The sequence below is a fragment of the Mesoplodon densirostris genome, chromosome 3 (assembly GCF_025265405.1).
Source record: "Mesoplodon densirostris isolate mMesDen1 chromosome 3, mMesDen1 primary haplotype, whole genome shotgun sequence".
Lineage (NCBI taxonomy): Eukaryota > Metazoa > Chordata > Mammalia > Artiodactyla > Ziphiidae > Mesoplodon > Mesoplodon densirostris.
In genome coordinates this window covers 27,008,025-27,030,883 of record NC_082663.1, presented here as the reverse complement: position 1 = coordinate 27,030,883, position 22,859 = coordinate 27,008,025, and the positions used below count along the sequence as shown (strand labels likewise).

The 22,859-nt window shown below is 42.5% G+C and overlaps 1 protein-coding gene across 1 annotated transcript in view; it reads right to left on the bottom strand.

Annotated features, from left to right (window-relative positions):
* PDZD2 (PDZ domain containing 2) overlaps positions 1 to 22,859 on the bottom strand; it is a 243,996-nt gene that overhangs the window by 18,546 nt on the left and 202,591 nt on the right. Inside the window, exons 9-18 of the mRNA XM_060091616.1 lie at positions 22,236 to 22,350; positions 19,306 to 19,379; positions 18,932 to 19,157; positions 17,775 to 17,892; positions 16,009 to 16,141; positions 11,473 to 11,554; positions 9,957 to 9,991; positions 8,845 to 8,992; positions 6,787 to 7,592; positions 1,537 to 1,681 (exon numbers count right to left, since the gene is read on the bottom strand). Coding sequence (XP_059947599.1) covers positions 1,537 to 1,681; positions 6,787 to 7,592; positions 8,845 to 8,992; positions 9,957 to 9,991; positions 11,473 to 11,554; positions 16,009 to 16,141; positions 17,775 to 17,892; positions 18,932 to 19,157; positions 19,306 to 19,379; positions 22,236 to 22,350 — 1,882 coding nt within the window. The remainder of the gene's footprint in view (positions 1 to 1,536; positions 1,682 to 6,786; positions 7,593 to 8,844; positions 8,993 to 9,956; positions 9,992 to 11,472; positions 11,555 to 16,008; positions 16,142 to 17,774; positions 17,893 to 18,931; positions 19,158 to 19,305; positions 19,380 to 22,235; positions 22,351 to 22,859) is intronic.

Genomic DNA, 22,859 nt, shown 5'->3' with positions numbered 1-22,859 from the left:
CTCCTCCTCAGAAGGCCTGCATATGCGTGAGCTAAGCTGTCCACCTGTGGCACATGGCATCTTACAATAGATGGGGAAACTGGCATGATAAAGAACATTAGATTTGCATTTTCTTAGGAACTCTGGGTCTGAGCTTGGAGAGAAAACCTCAGTCACAATGAAAGCCCTTGCTTTGAAAAGTGTATCTCCCCCAAATGGTACATTCACTCCACATCTCCCACGCAAATCATCTTAACTGCATATGCCTACCCCCTCCAAAGGGGGCGGTCAATAACTAAGAACTAATTATTAAGATTTAGCGCTGTGCTAAGAGTTTTTCATGCACTTAATTTTCCTCCCAGCACTGTGACCATCTGCACTGGAATAGTGGGGAACTGAGGCACAGAGTTGTTAAGCAATGTATCTGGGGTCACAGAGTTCATGGCCAGCGGTCACCCCAGGAGGCTGGCTCCATAGCCCCCCCAGTTACCTAAACCCTGACCTCTGTGGAGAGCACCTGGCAGCAACAAGGCTGGCTCATCAAGACCCCCACGGAGACCAGGTCCCCAGGTCCCCGAGGATGGCCAGGGGCACCACCAGATTCACATGCACGGCCTCCTGTCCTTCTCGGCTCAACCCTTTTGAACTCCCTTCAGCATGACTTTCCTGCTTCTGCTGGTGCCAACCTCTGGGAAAAGTAGCAATGAGACAAAAGGAGGGGATGTAAGGCTGTTTTTCAGGTGATTCACTCGCTGAACAAACCCTAAAATGTTGTTAGCCATTTGGCTTTTGTGCAAAGTGTGTAACCTAAGAGGGTTTTATTGAAGGAGATTAAATTACATGGTGGCAGTCCATGACATCACGTTTCAAAATACTCCTTCACTTGGAAACCCCTCAAATACTCAATAACGGGAAGCACATTGGCTCAGCTATGGCACATCATGGCGTAGAAGGCCCAGCAAGCTTTATAACTGATGTCGTCGGTGCGGAAGGACAGGGAGGGCTTGGCGCAGCTTCCTAACTAGAGCAGGTTACAGGTGTGCTGATAACCTGGAGTCACTGGTGCCGAGGACAGCCGGCCAGGGCCAGCGCCAGTCACGCAGGCCTGGGGGCACCCTGCTGACCTCGGAGGGCTCCTCAGCTATTATTTTCTGTGGATACATGAAGTGAAAAAATATTAATTTTTTACTCGTCCTCTGTGGAGGTTTTCCCTGCCATTTCTCAGTACAATTGATTTCACGTAAGCAGAGTGTTGAGTTTCTGAAGGGCAGGATATGCTTCTGTTTCATCTCGTGCCTCATTCACTAAGGTAACATGTCAGAAAATGGGTAAAGGCTGCGGACTGGCTGAAGACAGACACACTCGACATGGAATTAAAACTATGAATTCAGGCACAATGCTCTAGCAGAGTTGTTAAATGCAGGCAGCTTTAACTAGCATTAACCTGTGTAAGATTTCTCTGCCCCTCAAAATTCTCCGCATATATCGATAACACTTTTATTAAGGTAACTTCTGTCTTCCCATCCTGAAGCTTAACAAGTGATAAAATAATCTTACCTGTTCCGGGCTCTTGCCCCTGCTCGGGTGCAGCTTCAGGCGGCTTCTCTGTGGGGTGGCCAGCATCTGGGTGGGGCAGGGTATCAGCTGGCCCCCAGTCGGTGGGGGCTCGTCCATCCCCAATGATCAGCTTGCCCAGAGAGTCCTGGCACAAGGAAAACTACAAGTCACTGTCAGTGGCTTTCAGGGTTTCTGTGTCCTAAGACATCATACACAGAGAACTGGTTTGGGAAAGTTCAAAGAGCCCTGGACTAGGAGCCACAAGATCCAGATTCTGGGTTTAAGATCCAATAGAAATTTATGGTCTTGTCGCTCTTCCTAAACCTCAGTTTTTTCAACTTTAAGATGTGGGTGACTAGGAAAATGCAAATCAAAACCCCAATGAGATATTACCTCACACCCATTAGGATGGCTACAATCAAGAATACAGAAATAACAAGTGTTGGTGAGAATGTGAAGAAATTAGAACCTCGTGCACTGTTGGTAGGAATGTAAAATGGTGTAGCCATTTCCATACTATGGAAAACAGTATGGAGATTCCTCAAAAAAATAAAAACAGAACTACCACATGATCCAGTAATCCCACTCCTGGGTGTATACCCAAAAGAATTGAAAGCAGGGTCTCAAAGACATGTGTTCATAGCAGTGTTATTCACAATAGCTAAAATGTGGAAGCAACCCAAGTGTCCATCGATAGATGAATGGATATGCAAAATGTGCTATATACATACAATGGAATATTATTCAGCCTTAAAAAGGAAGGAAATTCTGACACATGCTATAACGTGGATAAGCTTTGAGGACATTATGCTAAGCGACATAGACCAGTCATAAAAAAAACACAAATGTATGATTCCACTTATATGAGGTACACAGAGTAGTCAAAATCATAGAGACAGAAAATAGAACGGTGATTTCCAGGGGCTGGTGGGAGGGAGAAATGGGGAGTTGTTGTTTAATGGGTACAGAATCTCCATTTTGCAAGATAAAAAGAGTTCTGGAGATGGATGGTGGTGATGGTTACACAACCTTATAAATATACTAATATCACGGACCTGTACACTTTAATGGTTAAGATGGTAAATTTTAGGGCTTCCCTGGTGGCGCAGTGGTTGAGAGTCCGCCTGCCGATGCAGGGGACACGGGTTCGCGCCCCGTTCCAGGAAGATCTCACATGCCGCAGGGCGGCTAGGCCCATGAGCCATGGTCGCTGAGCCTGTGCATCCGGAGCCTGTGCTCCACAACGGGAGAGGCCACAACAGTGAGAGGCCCACGTACCGCAAAAAAAAAAAGATGGTAAATTTTATACTATGTGTATTTTACCACAATAAAAAAATTAGAAAAAAGATGGGGATGATAAGACTTGCCCTAACTCACAGAGTTTTAAATAAAGGATAATTAAATGAGATAACAGCTACAACACACAGCATACAAAAGGCTATACAGACCCACAGACATGGAAAACAAACTTATGGTTACCAAAGGGGAAAGTGGGGAGGGGAGGGATAAATTAGGAGTTTGGGATTAACATATACACACTACTATATATAAAATAGATAACCAACAAGGACCCACTGTATAGCACAGGGAACTATACTCAATATTTTGTAATAACCTATAAGGGAAAAGAATCTGAAAAAAAAATAGGTATATATGGATGTATAACTGAATCACTTTACTGTACACCTGAAACTAACCCAACGTTGTAAATCAACTATACTTCAATAAAAATAAATTAATTAATTTAAAAAATAAGAAAATGAAGAAAAAACCCCATGAAAGTCTGTATAGAGGTAAGGCATTATTGTTATAATATTGCATCAAGATATCCAAGACCAGGGACTTCCCTGGCGGTCCAGTGGTAAACAATCCACCTTCCAATGCAGGGGATGCGGGTTCAATCCCTAGTCGGGAAACTAAGATCCCGCATGCCCCGGGGCAACTAAGCCTGTGCGCCACTACTACTGAGCCCACGCATGCTTCAACTAGAGAGGCTGCCTGCCGCAAACTCTAGAGCCCACGTGCTCTGGAGCCCACGCACCACAACTTGAGAGAAGCCCACATGCCACAACGAAGAGCCCACATGCCACAACAAAAGATCCTGCGTGTCGCAACTAACACCCGACACAGCCAAAAAAAAAGAACAAAACCACACAGGATGCCCACTTAAATTTGAATAATACTACTAATAAAAAGATATCCAAGACCAAAATCAGCTCCTCATTTTGGGAGTTAGGGAGAGGACTAAGCTGAATAAATAAAATTAACATTTCAAAATTGCACTTTAGCCAAGTGTCAATTACTTCATCTTCCTTTCTTCTATCTAATACCTACTGTAAAAAAAAGTTTTTAAATAGACTTGCTAAAAAGTTAATTCAGACCTATTTGAAATTTACCCTCTGAGTGAAGGAGCCATAAAGTGGCCCAACGGTGGCAGCAGAGGAAAGAGGTGAAACAGATGGAGCATCTTTTAGCTACTTTTGTAAAAAAAAAAAAAAAAAATCATTTAGGAAAATATCAATTATCTGCTGAGGGAAATCTATACAGTGTTTAACTCAGTGAATTTTCTGTTTACTAATAAGGCATAAATGTAATATAAAACCAGAAGAAGAGCCTGGAACTCGATAGAGGTAGTGACTGTACAGCACTGAATGCAGCAGGCGCCACTGAACTGGACATTTTATTTTTTTATTTTTTACTAAATAAATTTATTTATTTATTATTTTTGGCTGTGTTGGGTCTTTGTTGCTGCGTGCAGGCTTTCTCTAGTTGTGGCGAGCGGGGGCTACTCTTCGTTATGGTGCACGGGCTTCTCATTGCGGTGGCTTCTATTGTTGCCAAGCACAGGCTCTAGAGCACGCGGGCTTCAGGAGATGCGGCGCGTGGGCTCAGTAGTTGTGGCTCGCGGGCTCTAGAGCGCAGGCTCAGTAGTTGTGGTGCATGGGCTTAGTTGCTCTGCAGCATGTGGGATCTTCCGGAAGCAGGGATTGAACCCGTGTCCCCTGCACTGGCAGGCGGATTCTTAACCACTGTGCCACCAGGGAAGCCCTGAGCTGGACACTTTAAAATGTTTAATTTTATGTTATGTGAATTTCATCTCAATTTTAAAAAGTATTCAACAGAAACAGTGGAAGACAATCCGTTTGCCAAAAGAGAAAGTTTTGTTTTTTTTAAGCTTCTAATATTTGAGGCTAAATACCTTATGGCAATGTAGTCTATTTTCTTTTGCGTATATAAATAAAATAAAATTTGGGAACTAAAAATTTTGCGAGAAAAATTGAACTTCTTTTGTACAAAAGTTTTAAATGATGCTCAAAGTTCTTACTGGGGATACGAATTCACAAGTACAACAGCTCTTATTTTAATAGAAATAAATTATTATGAATAAAACCCCTGATTTGGCTTCATATAGTTATTCAAAACTTGTGATACTTTTAAAAAGAAGGGGTTTACCCATTAGCTGAACATTACATTTTAAACACATGTGCTGGGACTTCCCTCATGGCGCAGTGGTTAAGACTCTGTGCTCCCAGTGCAGGGGGACCAGGTTCGATCCCTGGGGTCAGGGAGCTAGATCCCACAATGCATGCCACAACTAAGAGTTCACAAGCCACAACTAAAGAGCCCAACTGCCACAACTAAGGAGCCTGCCTGCCGCAACTAAGACCCAGCACAACCAAATGAATGAATGAATAGATAAATAAATAAATATTTTTAAAAATGACTGAACCTATGACCAAAAAGCTTTGTTAAAAAAATAATAATAATAAAATAAAACATGTGCTAGTTAGAGGTAATAATTTTTTAGGAGGAGGAAAAGATGTGAGTTTCTACTTTTTCTACAAGGTAAAAAAAAAACAACAAAAACCCTTCTGCCTAGAATAGCTTTTATGACTTTATATTTTCTGGCTCTCTTGTATGTTTATACAAGCCACTTGAACACACATCTTTATAAATAGAGGAATAAAAACTGCACTTCAGAGATACTGTGTTTCTCACAAATTAAAGCAAGTATGTTGGTGCCATTTTTCCAACAGCATTGCTCATTTCTGTCATATTTGTCTCTGTCACATTTTGGTAATTCTTACAATATTTCAATTTTCTTCATTATTATTATATTTGTTATGGTGATCTGTGATCAGTGATCTTTGATGAAACTACTGCAAAAAGATTATGACTCACCGAAGGCTCAGATGGTTAGCATTTTTTAGCAATAAAGTATTTTAAAGTTATTCCATGTACATTATTTTTAAAGACATAATGCTATTGTACAATGAACAGACTACAGTATACTGTAAACATAACCTTCATATGCACTGGGAAGCCAAAAAATTCATGTGACTTACTTTATTGCCACATTCACTTTATTGCAGGGGTCTGGAACTGAACCTGCATTATCTCCAAGGCATACCTCTATAGCCTTATAAGTCATCTCAGATTCTTTGCTCAGAATGAAATTATTTATGTTGAGGAGTCTGTAAACAATGTTTGTTTCTCTTACTCTCTCCTTGCTAAAGTGGAGGTACGTTAAAATTTTTTTTAAAAGGTACAATTTAATAATTCTGGGCCATTCTAACGTACTGGTAACCAAGTAGAAACATAAATAATATTAACGTGCATTTAATGTGGTACATTATATGTTTCTAAGTGAACGCATGCCCCTTATTTCATGTGATACTCACAACAAGGGTATGAGTAGCTATAACTATACATCACCACTGTAGAAAGTCTGAAAAAATAAGGATCAATCAGAACATTGACAGTCAGACGTAATCACCATTAACCTATATTTGATGGTCACCCCGACTCTGTGAGATGATCAGGGCAGACAGCACCATCCCTATTTTACAGTCCAGACAACTGTGGTTCAGGAAGATTCAATAACTTGCCCAAGGGACCACCAATTAGTCAGTGGAGAAGCCAGTACCAGACCCAGGGGTTTCCTTCACTGGCCTAGCACTGCCTTTCCATCATCAGCCGCAGGCCCTGTGTACAGGTAAGAGAGCGATGGTATCTTTTGGCCGAATGATCTCATGACTCAGTACCTAGGCACCTCCCCCCACCAACCTGGTGATGTAGTATTACCAGGCTCCCAAGCAGTTTGTGTATTGAAATGAACGGCTCTATTGAAAGATAATTCTCCAATCATTATCCTCTCTTTCAGACAGATTAACGTATGCTTTACAGCATGCTCCATACTCATTCATATAATACTCACTAGATCCCAAGTAACTAAGAGAAATCAGTTACCTTCTCCACAGTTCCTCCTGGCTGATAACCAGTCACAGCCACTTTGATGGAAGTGGCCTGGACTTTCACGTCCGGACCACATGGGTCACTGGCTCCATCGGTCAGGTTGGCTGTTTCTGAGCTCCTGGGCCTGGCCTCAGCCTCAGGCCTCTTGTGGTGTGGGCTGACCCTGGCCACTGGTTTGTGCCTGGACCCCAGGTTGTCATTCTTCTGCTGCAGGGAACTGGGGCTGTCCGTGCTTGCCAGACTCTGGGCGCCTGATCCGGCTTTGCACTCCAACTTGGGTGAACTCCTCGATCCTGAAAGCTCCTTCCTCCCCAGGCAGCCAGGGCTACCCTCGGGGGCCTCTGAAGGGACCAGCGGGTTGGCTGCATGTAAAAGGGTGTCCCCCACGCCTCCTGGGACACTCTCCTGTAAGTCCAGTGAGCTGCCAAGGAGAGGCACCGAGGAGGCCTTGCTGACCAGGGTTTTCTGGGGATGTTCCTCTCGGTTGATTCCCGTGACCTTGGAAGAGGCCGCTGGGACGCATGTAGAGTTGTCCTCTGTCAGAGGCCTGCTGGGACCTGAGAGGGTCCCCGGGAGGGAAATGCAGTCCCCTTCGCCATCAAACTCTTCCTCATCGCTGGCGTCGTCATCGTAGCAGCCCACCCTCCTCTGGCGGAGGAGAGGGTTTCGGAGGACCTGTGGGCTCCCGGGAAGACTGGCTTGCCTGGCAATTGTCACCTGCTTGTGGAAGAGCCCAGAGGCCCGCTGACTTCCTAGAGTCACAAGGCTGTTGGCCCTGGCTTTTCCTGGTTCCTTGTGAGCTGGCGGGGTTGGGGAAAGAAAAGTTGAATGAAACATCTTCCCATCTGGCGTGGTCTTTTAATCTGACCCCCCACATTACACATGAGCATTTCCACGTTCACAAATGCCAGATACACACCTTCTGGCTACTGGACACCAGGGTGAAATGATACGGTTTCTCAGGATCTACACAGAGAGAGCTGGCTTCCCTCTCTCCATTTCCTACTGGTCTCCCTTTTTGTTATTTTACTTTTAAAAAATATCTTAACCTCTGGATTGTTTCACTTAAACATGTGTGCTGCCTAGAGACAGAAATGTATTAACTTGTCAACATCCGTGATGTCTAACACGTTACTGGGTTCGACCTAAATGCTGCTGCTGAATATTCCTCTGTGGGAGGATGCCCGGGGACCAACGGGTCCTGCACACCTGGGCCGTCTTATCACCTGAGGTCCTTCCTTCATCTGCAAAAGTTGGGGGTGGGGCTTGATTAATGGGCACAGTGAAGCCTGAGATTACACATGATTTACAAACTCCAGCCTGGGAAGGGAAGGAGAGCGTGGGCTGCTCTGCAAATTTTTCGCTTCTCGTTAAATGTAGTGAAAGATTACACGTGCTTCCGCCTTGAAACTTCTATCAGAGACCAGAGGAAGCACATCAACTGCTCCAAATGAGCTAGACGGGTTCTCATCTGCCTCGCCTGAGACCAGGGATTTTCTTATGCAAACATGAGAAATGAGCAAAAGGAAACCACACTGGCAGAAATGAGAAGTCAGTATGGTTCACATCAGATCATTATTTCAGATTATACTGAGAAAATAATCAATGAGGTTTTTTTCTAAAAATCCCTATTTGATAATGTCTAAGTTCTGAATCTTTCACTCACTGCCCTCTTCAAAAGAATTAAGTTAGGGCCTAGCGAGGGAAGGAGTTTGGCTAGGATTGCCCTAAAACATAAGGCCATCAGGTTGCCAGCCACGATTTGATGCCATAAATTCCAAGACTACACCGTGTAAATACCATCCAAAGCGGGGCGGTTCAGCGTCCTTCAACACTGCGGGTACAAAACGTCAGCCCAGCCCATTTACCACAGAAGTGGGGGGGCCAGTCACTAAGAGTGGGCTGCATTTTCCAAGAGAAAACTCTGAATTCAGCCAGGGTAGAAAGGTGGCTTCTACTCAACCAGAGGTGTGATTTCCAGCTCTCTTTTCGTATCCCAGCACCGTGACATAGAAACCAACACATCGTGGAATCGGCAAAGTCATGGCTTACGAGAGGCGCCAGGCAGCTCCATGGAGCTGCTGCAGCCACTTCCAGGGGGATCCTCATCCTCAGAGCCGGCCACCACGAAGTCAGACAGCGGGCCTGGGACATCGTGAGCAAAGTACTGGGAGAGTTCAGATTCAGAGATCAGGGAGTCCTGTTGAAGAAGGCAGTGCGGAATGAGGAATTTGCACCAAAAGCAGATTATTTTCAACAGTAGTTGCATCCTATCTTCCCGGAAACACTTTGTTCTAATCTGCAGTCACTCAAAACAGCTCTGATGGTAAACACCTACTTCCATTTACTTTAGGACGGCTAAATTAAACAATGCATTAAAAGGCAATGGCTGCCCGACAATGTTTTTAAGAAATCTTTTTTTGGCTGTGATCAGAAAAGCCACAGCAGCAAAACATCAACCATCCCAGGAAAAACACTGGAGGAAGAGGCAATAAGTAGAATGGAATTCCAAGCCACCGGTTTAGCCTATTGATGAAACAACAAAATAGGAGAGTTTGACTCCTGTTCTCTGATCCGCTGGGACTTGGGAACGGCCACCTGAGAAAGATTCCACACTCTCCTTAAAGTTGCAGGTACCCTCCCGCAAACTGACCAGGGTCCCCCTTTATTATGAAGCAGCTATTTTTCAAAGTGTAGCTTAGTTCTTTTATTTTGTTGTTCTGTTCTTTTCCTGGATGAATATTTAATAAAAGAAACACACATTTGTATACTTGTTCTCTAATGAACATTGTTGCCATTTCCTGCGTAAAGTGGCCAAAATGACTCATGGACAGAAATATGGGCTGGGATCTGTAGTTTGACTTATGGGCTTCAGGAATTGGTTCGCGGGCCAGCTGAGCGAGGCAGCGGCGTGTCTTGACTCACCTTTTTTTTTTTTTTTTTTTTTTTTTTTTTTCTTTTTGCGGTATGTGGGCCTCTCACTGCTGTGGCCTCTCCCGCTGCGGAGCACAGGCTCCGGATGCGCAGGCCCAGCGGCCATGGCTCACGGGCCCAGCCGCTCCGCGGCATATGGGATCCTCCCAGACCGGGGCACGAACCCGTATCCCCTGCATCGGCAGGCGGACTCTCAACCACTTGCGCCACCAGGGAGGCCCTTGACTCACCTTTTTTGCAAGAGAAGGACTCTTCAGGGGGGTACCTGTTGGGGGAGAAATTCACCATATTGTCACTGAAGCTCAAATCCTTGCAAACAGGCTCACCTCCTTAACTGGAGAAGAAGGAGCCGAGCATATTAAACAAAACCTCCTTCGCTTGACTGGCACAGAGGGGCCACGAGCGTGGGTATGGACGTGCATGCAGTCTACCTAGGTACCTGATCCCCATCCTGTCCCACCTCCCAAGATTCTGCTCATTCTTCAAGCCCTCAGACGCTGCTAACTCCATGATGATCCTAGTTGGAAGAAACTTCTTCTGAATTTCAAAAATGTTTTATACTACCCATATACCAATTTCCATATATATACCAATTTCCATATGCACAATATAATTTAATTACAAGTGGATGCATCTCATCTCCTTCCTCGACTATTTACCTATCAGTGATCTGGCCCTGCAGGGCTTAGCACTAGGATCTAGGAGGTGTTCAGTGATATTTGATAAATGGATTGAAGGATGAATGAACAAAGGAACACCACCCCAAAAACTCATGGAAGAATGAGGGAGAGGGCTGAATATCTATTTTAGTTTTTAGATGAAGGACAAAAAGACTCAGCATTGAGACTTTAAATTATATTCCATGAGCAAAAAGATCTTGGGCTTGAGGATCATGGCTTAATAAAATCTTTTATAACTGACTTAGTAGATATGTCGGGATTATGAGAGGACAGCCTTCAGGCAGGTCAGGAGAATGAGTCAGCTGAATAAAGAGCCCATTATGGCTATGCCTACTTTCAATATATTAATTATGGATGTAAATAATTAGGGTATTTCATGGCTGCCAAAAAACTGTATGCCTTCCTTTGCCTCTGACAACCAGTAACTCATGCCTCAGTTTCCTCCCCACATCAATCTTAATATCAGTAGTACCTTGAGTTCAGACATGTCTGCAGGGCCCCTTTAGGTATCCACTCTACAGGAAACATTACTTTTCAAACTTGATGCAAAGTTTCATGTTTTAAATTCATATAAAATTCTTACTACCTCAATCCTTTCTCTGGTTGAACTTTCCACCCAAGAAGAGGGAAATCATGATTTTTTGCAGCCTCTGTTACCCTTGAGTTGAAACTTTTAATTCATATAAAGAAATCCCAGGTTTTTGGATGGATTGTACCCTGCGTCTACCAAAACAGCTGGTATTTTGGTAGCACTTCGTTTCCACCTAGAACATTTCAAATGAATTGTACATAAACACCTGAAATGCTGCTAACTCAGGTTTGCAAATTATCTTAAAGCAGTGTAAGGAGCATGCATGAGTGGAACTTTAATACAGCATATTAAAGAACTGCAGAAATCAAAAGCAGCAGCAGCAGCAAAGGGAAAGCATGGAATCTCTTTCACAGCTGCTTCTGCCAAATGTGATAATTACCAAGACTCCAATAATACTGGGCAGGGGAGTGCCCCTGGGGGGAACTCAAGGAGAAACTCTGCTGAATGTTGAATGAAGACGTGCAATTACAGTACCTAAGCCAGGAGAGGAATTGGCCTCTTTGCTCTCCTGATAAGTGCTGCGTGCTATCACTTCATCCATTTCCTGCTCGGAAACCTGATTGTCAGCAGAAAGCACAAATTAGATGATTTTATTTATTTATTTTTCCCCAATAAAAGTAGCTAGGACCAGAGTCAGAGGCTGGAGTGCAGAGAAAGAGGAAAACTGCAGGGCCAAAGACTAGGACCACCCCATGAAGTAATAAATCAGGGCATGTAAGGTAGTATGGCTGGGTTAAGGATTGCTTCAAAGAATGTATTCAAAACAAGAACTTCAAAGGGTCCCCAAGTTCAGGAAGCAAAGCATTCAGCTCTAGTTACCAACAACATGGCTGATATGTGCCTCTCTCTAGAACACTCACTTCTAATTCTTTTTTCCTAACCTTTATTTAAACAATTTCAAACTTAGGTGAAACTTTCAAGAGTAGCACAAGAACAGTATACGCTTCACCTAGACTCACTATTTTTCTAACATTCTGCCACATTTATACTCATGCTCCATCGTTACACACACACATACACACACACACACCTATAACTTTTCACTAAACCATTTGGGAGTTAGTTACGGACATCGTGACCCTTCACCTGTAAATAATTTAGCAAGTATCTCCTAAAAACAAGGACCTTCTCTTAAATAACCCTGGTACTATTATCATGCTCAGGAAATTTAATGTTGATACAAATGACCATCTCATATACATTTCACATTCCTAATACTATCCTTCAGAAATGCTCAGAGACACTCAGAGTGTGTCTCTAGGCTGGAAATAATTCACTGAAAGTTTGACGCCAGGCTGGGACGAGATAAGGATTTTCCTCGAGAATGCAAATCAGCGCTCCGCTTCTTTAATCAACGTCATGTCAACTGAGTTAAACAGCGTGCACAGTGATGTGACCGATTTACATTCTGGTGCAAACTCCTTATCTGTGCTGGACCTTTAGTGGCCTGTCAGCCATCAACTTCCTTGCCTAGCAATGCTTTAGAGAAAAAAATGTTTTTCGTGGTGGTGGGAGGGCGCAGTGGGGCTAGGGCGGCAGTGAGGCAACCCAGGGTCCTGGTCTCACGTCTATTTAGCAACCTTTAACCCCAAACAGTTCTGAGCCTTTGTCTTTCCTGGTGTTGACAATGTGAAAGAAACCAGGCCAATTCAAACCCTCGCTTAGCAGTTGTCTGATAGTTTCTTCCTGCTTAGATTTACATTATGCATTTGGGGGCAGAAAAACTACCAAACTACAAAAACTTTTCCCTTCTCAGTGCATCACAGAGGCACTCAGGGTCAGTGTGCTTCATGACTGGGGATAACTTTGACCGCTTGTTTAGGGTGAGTTCACCAGATCTCGCCACAGGATTTGTTGCTGCTGTTGTCGTCATTAATGGGTAATCTGGCAGGAGACAATGTGAAACTCCATCTGTATCGGGCTTCCCAATATATTTCCACTCAATGCTTTTAGCATCATTGATTATTCTTGCTGAATCAATAATTGCGATGAAGTTTGCAAAACCGTGATTTGATAACTATCTTTTCCTTCTATATTTATTGGTATCATGGTAAACTCATGGATTTCCCCACCCCCCATCAGTTGTTATCCATAACTGTAATTATTCGTAGGAAGATTTTTAAAAAGCCTGATACATGCTGAACTATGAGATATTTTTAAAAACCATGCAGGGCTTCCCTGGTGGTTCAGTGGTTGAGAGTCCGCCTGCCGATGCAGGGGACACGGGTTCGTGCCCCGGTCTGGGAAGATCCCACGTGCCGCGGAGCGGCTGGGCCCGTGACCCATGGCCGCTGAGCCTGCGCATCCGGAGCCTGTGCTCCGCAACGGGAGAGGCCACAGCAGTGAGAGGCCCGCGTACCGCAAAAAAAAAAAAAACCAACCAAACAAAAAAGACAACTATGCAACTTGTATAGTTTCCTTTTTAAAGAATATTTTAAATGTAGAATGGTCATTTTGTGTACTAAAATAACATTTAGCATAAATAATACTTGGATAAGCTTGCAATCTGCCTTAAGAAGTAAGTAAATATTTCTGCACAGGATTCAGCGTGACACTTTAACCTAACAGATAAATCATGATCACATCATAGCTTTTGTGTAACACTCTCCAGTAGTCGTCACAGGAAATAAATATGTACACACACATGCACACAGGCCTATCTCCCCACCCCCGACACACCTTCATAAAGCAAAGAGTAATTTTGTATAACTGAGCCCTTAAACAGTGGTTGCAAATTTTTCTTGATATTAGACTTTCAATATTCACAATTATTTTTCTGAGTGGGAGAAAAATGGCTGGGGTTTGAAACAAGTGAAAGATTTCCTGGATAACTCTAATCATGCTGAAAGCCGCAGGACCAATTAAAAATGAGCCTCTGTTACTTTCTTCTACTTCACGTAAGCTAGAAGCTGCCACCCGAGCAGGTCTAGATCTTAGCTTGTCTAGACCTGGAGGGTTTGAATATCCCAATCGGGCAGCCACTGCTCCAGTCATTATGAGAAACAGAAGAAAAGAAAATCCTTGTGGTATTTCTCTTGGAACAACATGAAAACTGAGGAAGCACATACATTTAGTATCAAAATGTACTATTGGCATAAAATGTTGGGATAAGTGGTACAAAAATACATTCAACGTAAAATGGAATCTTGACCAAAAGGAAAATATAGTATGAGGTTACAACTAAGAACACCATGTTTACCTAGGAGGAAACATGAAATCCAGTCAAACAAATACTGAAATTTGGTTTCACTGGACACATCTCCAGCACCATCCTGACGACCATATTACCGCGGCTAGAAACATGAGTCAATCCATGTGTTCCACGGGATCACAGACCACCAATCCACCAGGATTGTTATGCTTTGCACTGGAATGTCATTTTGATGTTTGACTGTACTGGCGAATTAGGCAGATGCTTTGGGCTGAGATTAGGCAGACCTCCGAACAAATCATGACCTGTGTTAGGTTGGAATGGATTTTGAAGTCAGACATGCCTGGAAGCCAACGACTGCAGACCAAGGAGAACTTAATTTTCTATGTTACTGAGGGATGTGCTGGGTCAGCCACAGCTTGTTGGGCTGCTTCCTAAGGTGAGAGGAGTGGTCACGTGGATAGTGGAATCCAAGGGGGGACCCCGGAGGGAGGAGCTGAGACTATGAGGCAAAGTGGTGTTAAAAGTGACCCAGAGAGACTCACGGGGACAAAGTAGAACAGATTCTAAGGGAAAGTCAGGACTATAGAACAGAAAGGAGAAAAATGGGGAGTGCCAAGTAGAAAAAATGGAAAAAGGTGGAGGAAGCAGGACTTGATTTTCTATTAATGATACTTATTCAAGCCGTTTTTAATGTAAGACACTTTAAAGAATGCTCGTCGACAAGAGAAAACGATCTGGGGGAAAGAAAGTAGTGGGGTTGAGTTTGAATCAGTCTGATGGCAATCGTTGTTCAAGTACTGTGGTTGACATCACCTTCCCAAATCAAGGCCTGGAGTCATAGCTAGATAGCGCTTATTTGTACAGGGGAAACTGGACAACAAATGAACACCACCGAGACAGTGAAAATGACCCCATAAAGTTAATGCACTAAAGAAATCTCCGATGTGGCCCATGGGAGGACCTAGCAGGTCTCCTGGCACAGACGTCTTACTCTTAAAATGGCATAAGAGTCCATCCAGTACAGCAGCCTGGGACCATATTTAGGATGTAATCAAATAATACTACAAATAATACAAAAGGGGTGGCCACATGATGGGCATGGGAAAAGCTAATGGTCTTAATAAGCATTTTGAGTTGTTGAAAGGTCAAATTTTGTAAAGTACAACCTGATTACCATGTTAGAGACAGGCTAATTTTAAAAGATTTTTACCTGGAGTGCTCAAAAACACCAAAAATGAGTGCTCGAAGTGGGTTGAGTTGAACTTGCTAAAGTGTCCTGTGGTTAGCTTAAAAAATTAAAAGCAATCGCATAAGTAGAAGAGATACAACCAAGTCAATAGCAGAGGCCAATGATACGGGGGCTATGATTATCTGCAAGTTAGTATGGGCCAACTATGTGATATTGATGCTGAAAGAAAATCAGTGGGTTCTTAAGCCTTAATTACACCGGAGTATTTTGCTCAGGTCAAGGATGGCCTGGACAGATCACCTAGTTTACTGCTCTCAGATTTTCTGGATGCAGAAACCCAAAGAGGTTAAGCATCTCACCAGAAATTGAACAATCAGCTGGGGGTTACTCAGAACCTAGCACTCCTACCTTCCACAAATTTTAAATTCACCAATCATATTGTCAACATTTTCTAATAAACTTTTCTGAGTGTGGAGACGAAGAAGTCCAGATCAATGATTCACTTCCCATGTGTCTCAGTTACCTTGGTCACTGTGTGGCCACAGGCTGATTCCCATCCCCAGCTGGGTGAACTGTCTCATCAAAGAGTAGGCATAGGAACATGTGTGTCATTGCTACTGGACAAATAGCTGTCTTCCCATACTCAGGAGAGTATGAAATACTTCACCTTTGGATTAGGGTGCCGGCCGATGACCAGGCGAACGGGTCCTGGGGGGCATTTGCTCAAGATGGCGTGGACTTTGCTCAAAGCAGCATGGCGGACGTTGACGGAGTTCACTTCCAGGATTTGATCTCCGCGGCTAGGGAGGCAACATGATCAGCTCTCTGCGGTAACATTAGCTTTTTACAAGATTTCCTTCTGGGAGAGGTTTATAATATGAAATCTTTTCTGAATACTTTAACAAAGCAAATGACATCCTTTCATCTTTGCATACGTATAAAAAAGCAACACAGTCATAAACACATTAGGTTTTAAACTGACAAAGGCCATTATGCATATCTATCTGCATTTTCAGAAGTAGTAAAGTTAAATAAAGTTGATAATAATAATGAAGGCTACCATTTCTTGAACACATAGTATATGCCAGGCACTATACAGAGAGATTTACAACAATGCTTTGAATAGGTATTATTATTCCCATTACATAGATAAAGCCACAGGCTCAGAGAGGTTACCCAGATGTCACACACTGTTGATCTCAGGTCTGTCTACCTTTTGATCATCCAGTGACAGTCCCTCGACCACCATCAGTTTCTTTTTCCCTACCATCTTGCAATGATTATTGTAATATAATTTAAGAAGGAAATATCTGAAGCTCAAAGGTTACCCAAGAATTTGTAAAAACGTTTCAAATTTGAACAAATGAGAAATTGGGGACAAGATGCCCATTTTGACTTGAAATTATAGGGAGAGAACTCAGTACGAGAGAACAAAGACTCTTTATGTGGGGTTTGAAGAATGTTCATTTGGCAGGCTCCAGACATATGGAACCATTCAAGAAAGAAACATCATCTTGGGATGTCATTAAAGGATTTTTTTTCCTTGGGTTCTAAAAGTATATTTTCTTTAATGTACTTTGGATGATTTGCTAAATTTTTTTCGGTATGGAAATTCACTCTGATGATTAACTAAAAACATAATATAATCTATTAACAGCACCCCAAAATGGCAACCTCAAGGAATGTCATTTTGACAATGCCTCAACTGCTCAAGGACTTAGAAACTTCGAGGCGAGAAAGACGATACTGTCTGCTCAGAGTGCTTTGTGCAATACGTGTACATTCTTGTGAAGTTTAGGTGGGCACAGACCCACTGCAATTACTATATAATAGAATACCTAAACCTCTCTTGTATAAACAGAATACCCAATCTACAACTCAACTAGCCAAACTGAGAAATCAGACACGTGGTGATTTCAGACAGTAAGCATCTAGACTTCACCTCTTAAAAAGGAATAAAACAACAGGAAAGGTTCAGGAGATTGTACTTAATAATAAAGGCCTCATGTTCAAGGGCATGATTTCAGGACTCTCTTGTATCCAGTGATTCTGAACCATTTTGAGAAGTTCCCAGTATCTCATATGAATTTTACATAAATGAATATAAAAGTGAAAGAAAATATTTGGATAATCATAGATATCTATATAGAGTGGTATTGTGTCAGGTTTCTGAGACTGAACTTCTGAGTCCAAACAGAATAAAATTGGTAGGGAAAGCCAAGACCTGGAGTTCTTGAATTCAACCAAATTTCATTTATATTATCTTTTCATCTTTGGAGATGTTTTTGATTGTAATCCTGGCTATATGACTGCAAATAATACAAACATTTAGAATCCCACAGGGGAATGTAATAGAGCAGGTATCTTATGTATGTATGTATTCGCATATTCACAAACACACCAGAACTCTAAACTTTCAGGTTTACAACCAACCTCAGATTGCTCTCCATCTTGGCCACTGATCCAGGGGCAAGGCTGTGAATGTAGATGCCCGGAGGGCTGTTTTCTAGGGCCAGGCAGCAGGCACCAATGCCTAATCCAACTCTGGGCTCTGTGGGAGACATCATTGAAAGAAAACAAAATTAAAAACAACAACAACAACAAAAACTGAAAAGCAGTATTAAGTGATTTGAAACGGCATTAATGTATATGTTGACCAATACCCATTTTATTTTTGGACCAGACTCAGAATACAAATTTTGCTTTTCCTTGTCAATAGGGCCATATTCTGTTAATGAGTCCATGGCAGAACCAGGGGCTAACTATGGACTGTGAATTACTCAAGCCATGATCCATCCTCTTCTTAGTCTAAAGAGCCTCCTCGAAGCTGTTTTTGGAAATAGGCAGAGTCCAAGTAATATTTTCTATTCTGGATACACAACTTTAGGTTTTCTTTCGCCTCTCTTTTTAGCAACTAATCTCTTGGTTATTTAATTGCTCACCATATTTCTATAGCTGGTGTGGAGGAAAAGGAGACAAAGATTAAAAGTGGTAACATTTCGTGTCACCCAGGACTTTCAGTTACTGGTGTTCACTGTATTCTTGACTATATTCTTCATTCTTTAAAATGTTTTAGGGGCTTCCCTGGAGGCGCAGTGGTTGAGAGTCTGCCTGCCGATTCAGGGGACACGGGTTTGTCCCCAGTCCGGGAAGATCCCACACGCCACGGAGCGACTGGGCCCGTGAGCCATGGCCGCTGAGCCTGCGCGTCTGGAGCCTGTGCTCCGCAACGGGGGAGGCCACAGCAGTGAGAGGCCCACGTACCGCAAAAAAAAGAAAAAAAAATGTTTTATTAGCCCTAGAATTAACCTAGTCAGTGATGTTTTTCACATGAGTCTCTGACACACCATGATTCATCTGGAGAGAGCTTAAAAAATTGTGCTACTGGTAACTTCCCTTCACTTTAGTAAAATGACTAAAATCTCTACGTTTGATCCCACTGCCCATTTAGAGAATAACATATGTTGTTGGTAGCAGCGTGTTTCAAAGGAGTCATTCATAGAAAAAAAAATATAAAAAATTAACCTAAGAACAGATTACAAATCATTATTTGAGAGAATGTAACAAAAGTGAGGAAGAGCTGGTATCACCTTTGTTGAGGGTTACTTCCATAACAATTCTGTCCTTTGGCCCCGGGGCCTTTCGTCCCAGGGACGAAGAACTGCCTTCATCCGCACCCACCGCTGAGGTTCCCCCACTGGTGTTGAAGTTTGGGGAGCTGGATCTGCTCATGTGTGTGGGTGTGGAGCAGGGTGTGAGGCTCGGGCTCAGTAACTTGGTGCGTACTGTTAAGACAAATAATCCACTCCGGATTTGCTGAAAAAACAAGAAGAAAGAAGGGCTAAAACATTCAGGCTGTTCTTTTATCAAAGGGTGAAAAAAAAAAAAATCACCAAACCCAAACCAGAAGGAAATAAAGAGAAACAAAGAAGAAGACAAAGGCGGTTAATAAGAATGTCGTTACCTTAAAGGTATGAATGGCTTCTTGAAATGTCAGGCCCTTGATTGGTATTCCATTTACATCTAGGATTTCATCCCCTAGTGACAAGTTTGAGAATGACATTAACGTCAAGTTTTTGTTTACTGGAATCTGCTTGGTCAGTACTAGAATAAGATACCATATGGTCCCTGATTTACAACTCTATAAGATGAATTTTATTGTTCCAATCTATTTTCATTAGCTTAGCTCCAAGGAATGTCACAAAATGGGACAATAAATGACAATGCATATTCTTTTGCAGTAATTCTATATTTCCATCTTTAACTAAAACAACTGTGGGAAGCATCAAGATCTTATTCTTTAGTCACTGCCAAGTCTGATAATAGATGTTCTACATTTAGAGATCAAACTACAAAAACTGAATTCCTAGTCTTTTCTTATAATTTTTGTTTTACAACTTAAACCCACTGGCTGTGAAGCACAAACACACATAACACATGAGAAGGCTTGCCTATATTTGCAGAAAGACATGGCGTGTGAAAAATGGTTTAAATGATAGAGACAAAAAAACTTGTGAGATATTATTTAGGAGTGGCAGCCCCACGTCTACATTCAGCCCCATAGTCTAGATGCCTGGTCTTACTGATGGTGTTCAAGGTTCTCAGTCATTAAGCTGGCTCAGTCATTACGCTTCTATCTAAGAGATTACTGTAGACTAATATCAAATTGCTTTCTCTCTCTCTCATTCTCTTTCTCTCTTCTCCCTCAAACTATCCTGGACTCATCTTCAACTCCAAGAAGGCTCAGGTCATTTTTCAAGTTGTTGACAGTGTCTGCTGGGAACATAAAAGAACTTGGACATCCTGTTGACTTAACAGAGCTAGTTTCCGGTTTTGTACTCTTGTGACATGGTCTGTTTTTGGGAATAGCAGTTCATCAAAAACACTGCACAGATGTGCAAGAGAGAAGAATAGATGAACCTTGCACAGCAGTATGGTACAGAAGAGGAACTCCCTTTACTTACAACAAAGTACAAAGCAGCCTAAGAACACACATTTTCTCCTCTCATGAACAGCCAATCCCAGGAGCACGTGGGGTATTCCATTAAAGGAATCCTGTACATGAGTTTAAAAAGGTAGCAGTACCCCACCCATTTGTTATGTGCCTTCTCTTTAATGCAATTACAGAAGTTGTAAAATAAGTGAAATAATCTGTTTAAAAATCACCTGGTATAACCGATTACTCAACTAGGCGAGGTTTTTGGTTTGTTTCCACCTGGGAAAAGGGTAGAAACATTAACATAATGGCTCATGCTCTTAAAAATCTTTGCAAGATTACTTAAAAGACAGATCATCCAACAGGTTGAAAATCCATTCTGATGACTTCTATTTATTGTAAGTGAATACATATGAAAATACAGTATTTAGGAGAAGTAAGTGCTGTTAACCTCTCCTATCGATTTTTTTTCCCCTCCACTTTGTTCCATTCTATTGGCATTGCAGGATGAATTTCAATCAAGTGAACACATGGCACATGCATTATAAAAATGCTTGGCTAAAATTTTACATTGTTGTGAAACTAGACACAAACACCACCTGGGACTTAACCCTTCCTCTGAGACAGAAATAAATATTCTGCCATCAAAATATTAAGCCTGGGCTTCCCTGGTGGTGCAGTGGTTAAGAATCCGCCTGCCAATGCAGGGGACATGGGTTCGATCCCTGGTCCGGGAAGATCCCGCATGCCACACAGCAACAAAGCCCGTGCGCCACAACTACTGAGCCTGTGCTCTAGAGCCTGTGAGCCACAACTACTGAGCCCACGTGCCACAACTACTGAAGCCACGCACCTAGAGCCTGTGCTCCACAAGAGAAGCCACCACAATGAGAAGCCCACACACCCCAACAAAGAGTAGCCCCTGCTCACCGCGACTAGAGAAAGCCCACAAGCAGCAACAAAGACCCAATGCAGCCAAAAATAATAAATTAATTTAAAAAAAATTAAGCCCGGTCACGGATTATCATTAGCACACAGGCTTCTGGGATTGCTCTACCTACAAAAAAGGAGGCTCCAATTCACTCTTAATCAGTTTTAAGAAAATAAGCTGGTTAAACACAACAGCACCTATCTTTGGACCAATTGAACTGAACAGTCACAGCATTTTTGAAGGTAACTAGAAATAGTGCGATTCAATCATTCCATGAGGAAGTATGGAATAGGAGAAAAATCAGGATTCATGAACAAGTTCTGGGGATCTAAGGTACAGCATGGGGCCTACAGTTAACAAGACTGTTATATACTTGAAAATTGCTAAGAGAGTAGATGTTAAATGTTCTCACCACACAAGCACACAAAAGGTCATTATATGAGGTGATGGAGGTGTTCACTAACCTTGTCTGGCAATCATTTTGCAAGATATGTGTGTCAAATTGTGTTGTACACCTTCAATATACGCAGTTATCAATTATATCTCAATAAAGCTGGGAGCAAAAAAGTGCTTGTCTAGCATGTTTACATGTGTGCAAAATGGTAGGTGATATGGAGCATGTAAAAGATGTTTCTGTACTCCAGCCCCGAAGCAAGAATGCACTGCAAACTCTCAGGAATTTTCAAGGCAAGGAACACAATCAAAGACCCAGGGGACGAGACAGACATTTAAAGACCCAAATAAAAATATCAAGCCACTTCTCACATAATGTCTCATTTAATCCTGACAACAACTCCTCAAGGTACGTATTAATATCCCAAGTTTACAACAGAGGAAAGTGAAGCTCAGGTTCTATCAATTGTCCAAGGTCATGATGTAGTAAGTGCTGGATTCAGCCCAGGTCTACCCCACTACCAAGCCCACAGACTGAGCTGCTGTGCCATTTGCTTCACATCCTGCAAGGAGGCAGATTCTCCTGGAATCAAAGCTCACTGGCACTGGGGACCACCAAGAGGCCTTCTCCTACCTTCTTTAAGTCTTCCATCCTCTGCAGCTGATCCATTTGGGAAAATGGTCTTGACAAAAATCCCCATCTGTCCTCGAATGCAGTCTCGACCTCCAGCAATGCTAAAGCCGAGGCCCTACACGCAAAGGAGGTGGGGGTCCAGGTTGTCAGTGCAGTATTTAACTAAGGGCATCCTTTCCCATTGCAGTATTTCACTGAGGGCACCCTTCTCATTGTAGTATTTAACTGAGGTGTCCTTCCCAAACAGGCTCAGAGTTAAGCTAACTAGCTGTAAAGTCAACTTTGCATTCCCTTCACCATTTCCCTCCTCAGATCCATTTGCATTGCGCTAGCTATGCATTACATGAAAGGGTGAAAGTTTTAGGTAAACATATGAAATTGCCTAGATTTGACCATCTTTGATCTCCAAAGATGTCAATTTCACATGTATCAACTAATAGCTCATGAGAGTCATTTCACACTGTGCAGGTGCCATATTTGTTTTTTTCTTTTGTTTTTCTATAATATCAAAATGGTTATTTTGATATTTGTATAATATCAAATTATTTATACTATTCCTCTTATAATAATGGCAAGGTCATGAAATTCATTCAAAAGGATAACTGGGATGATTCTCTGAAGCTG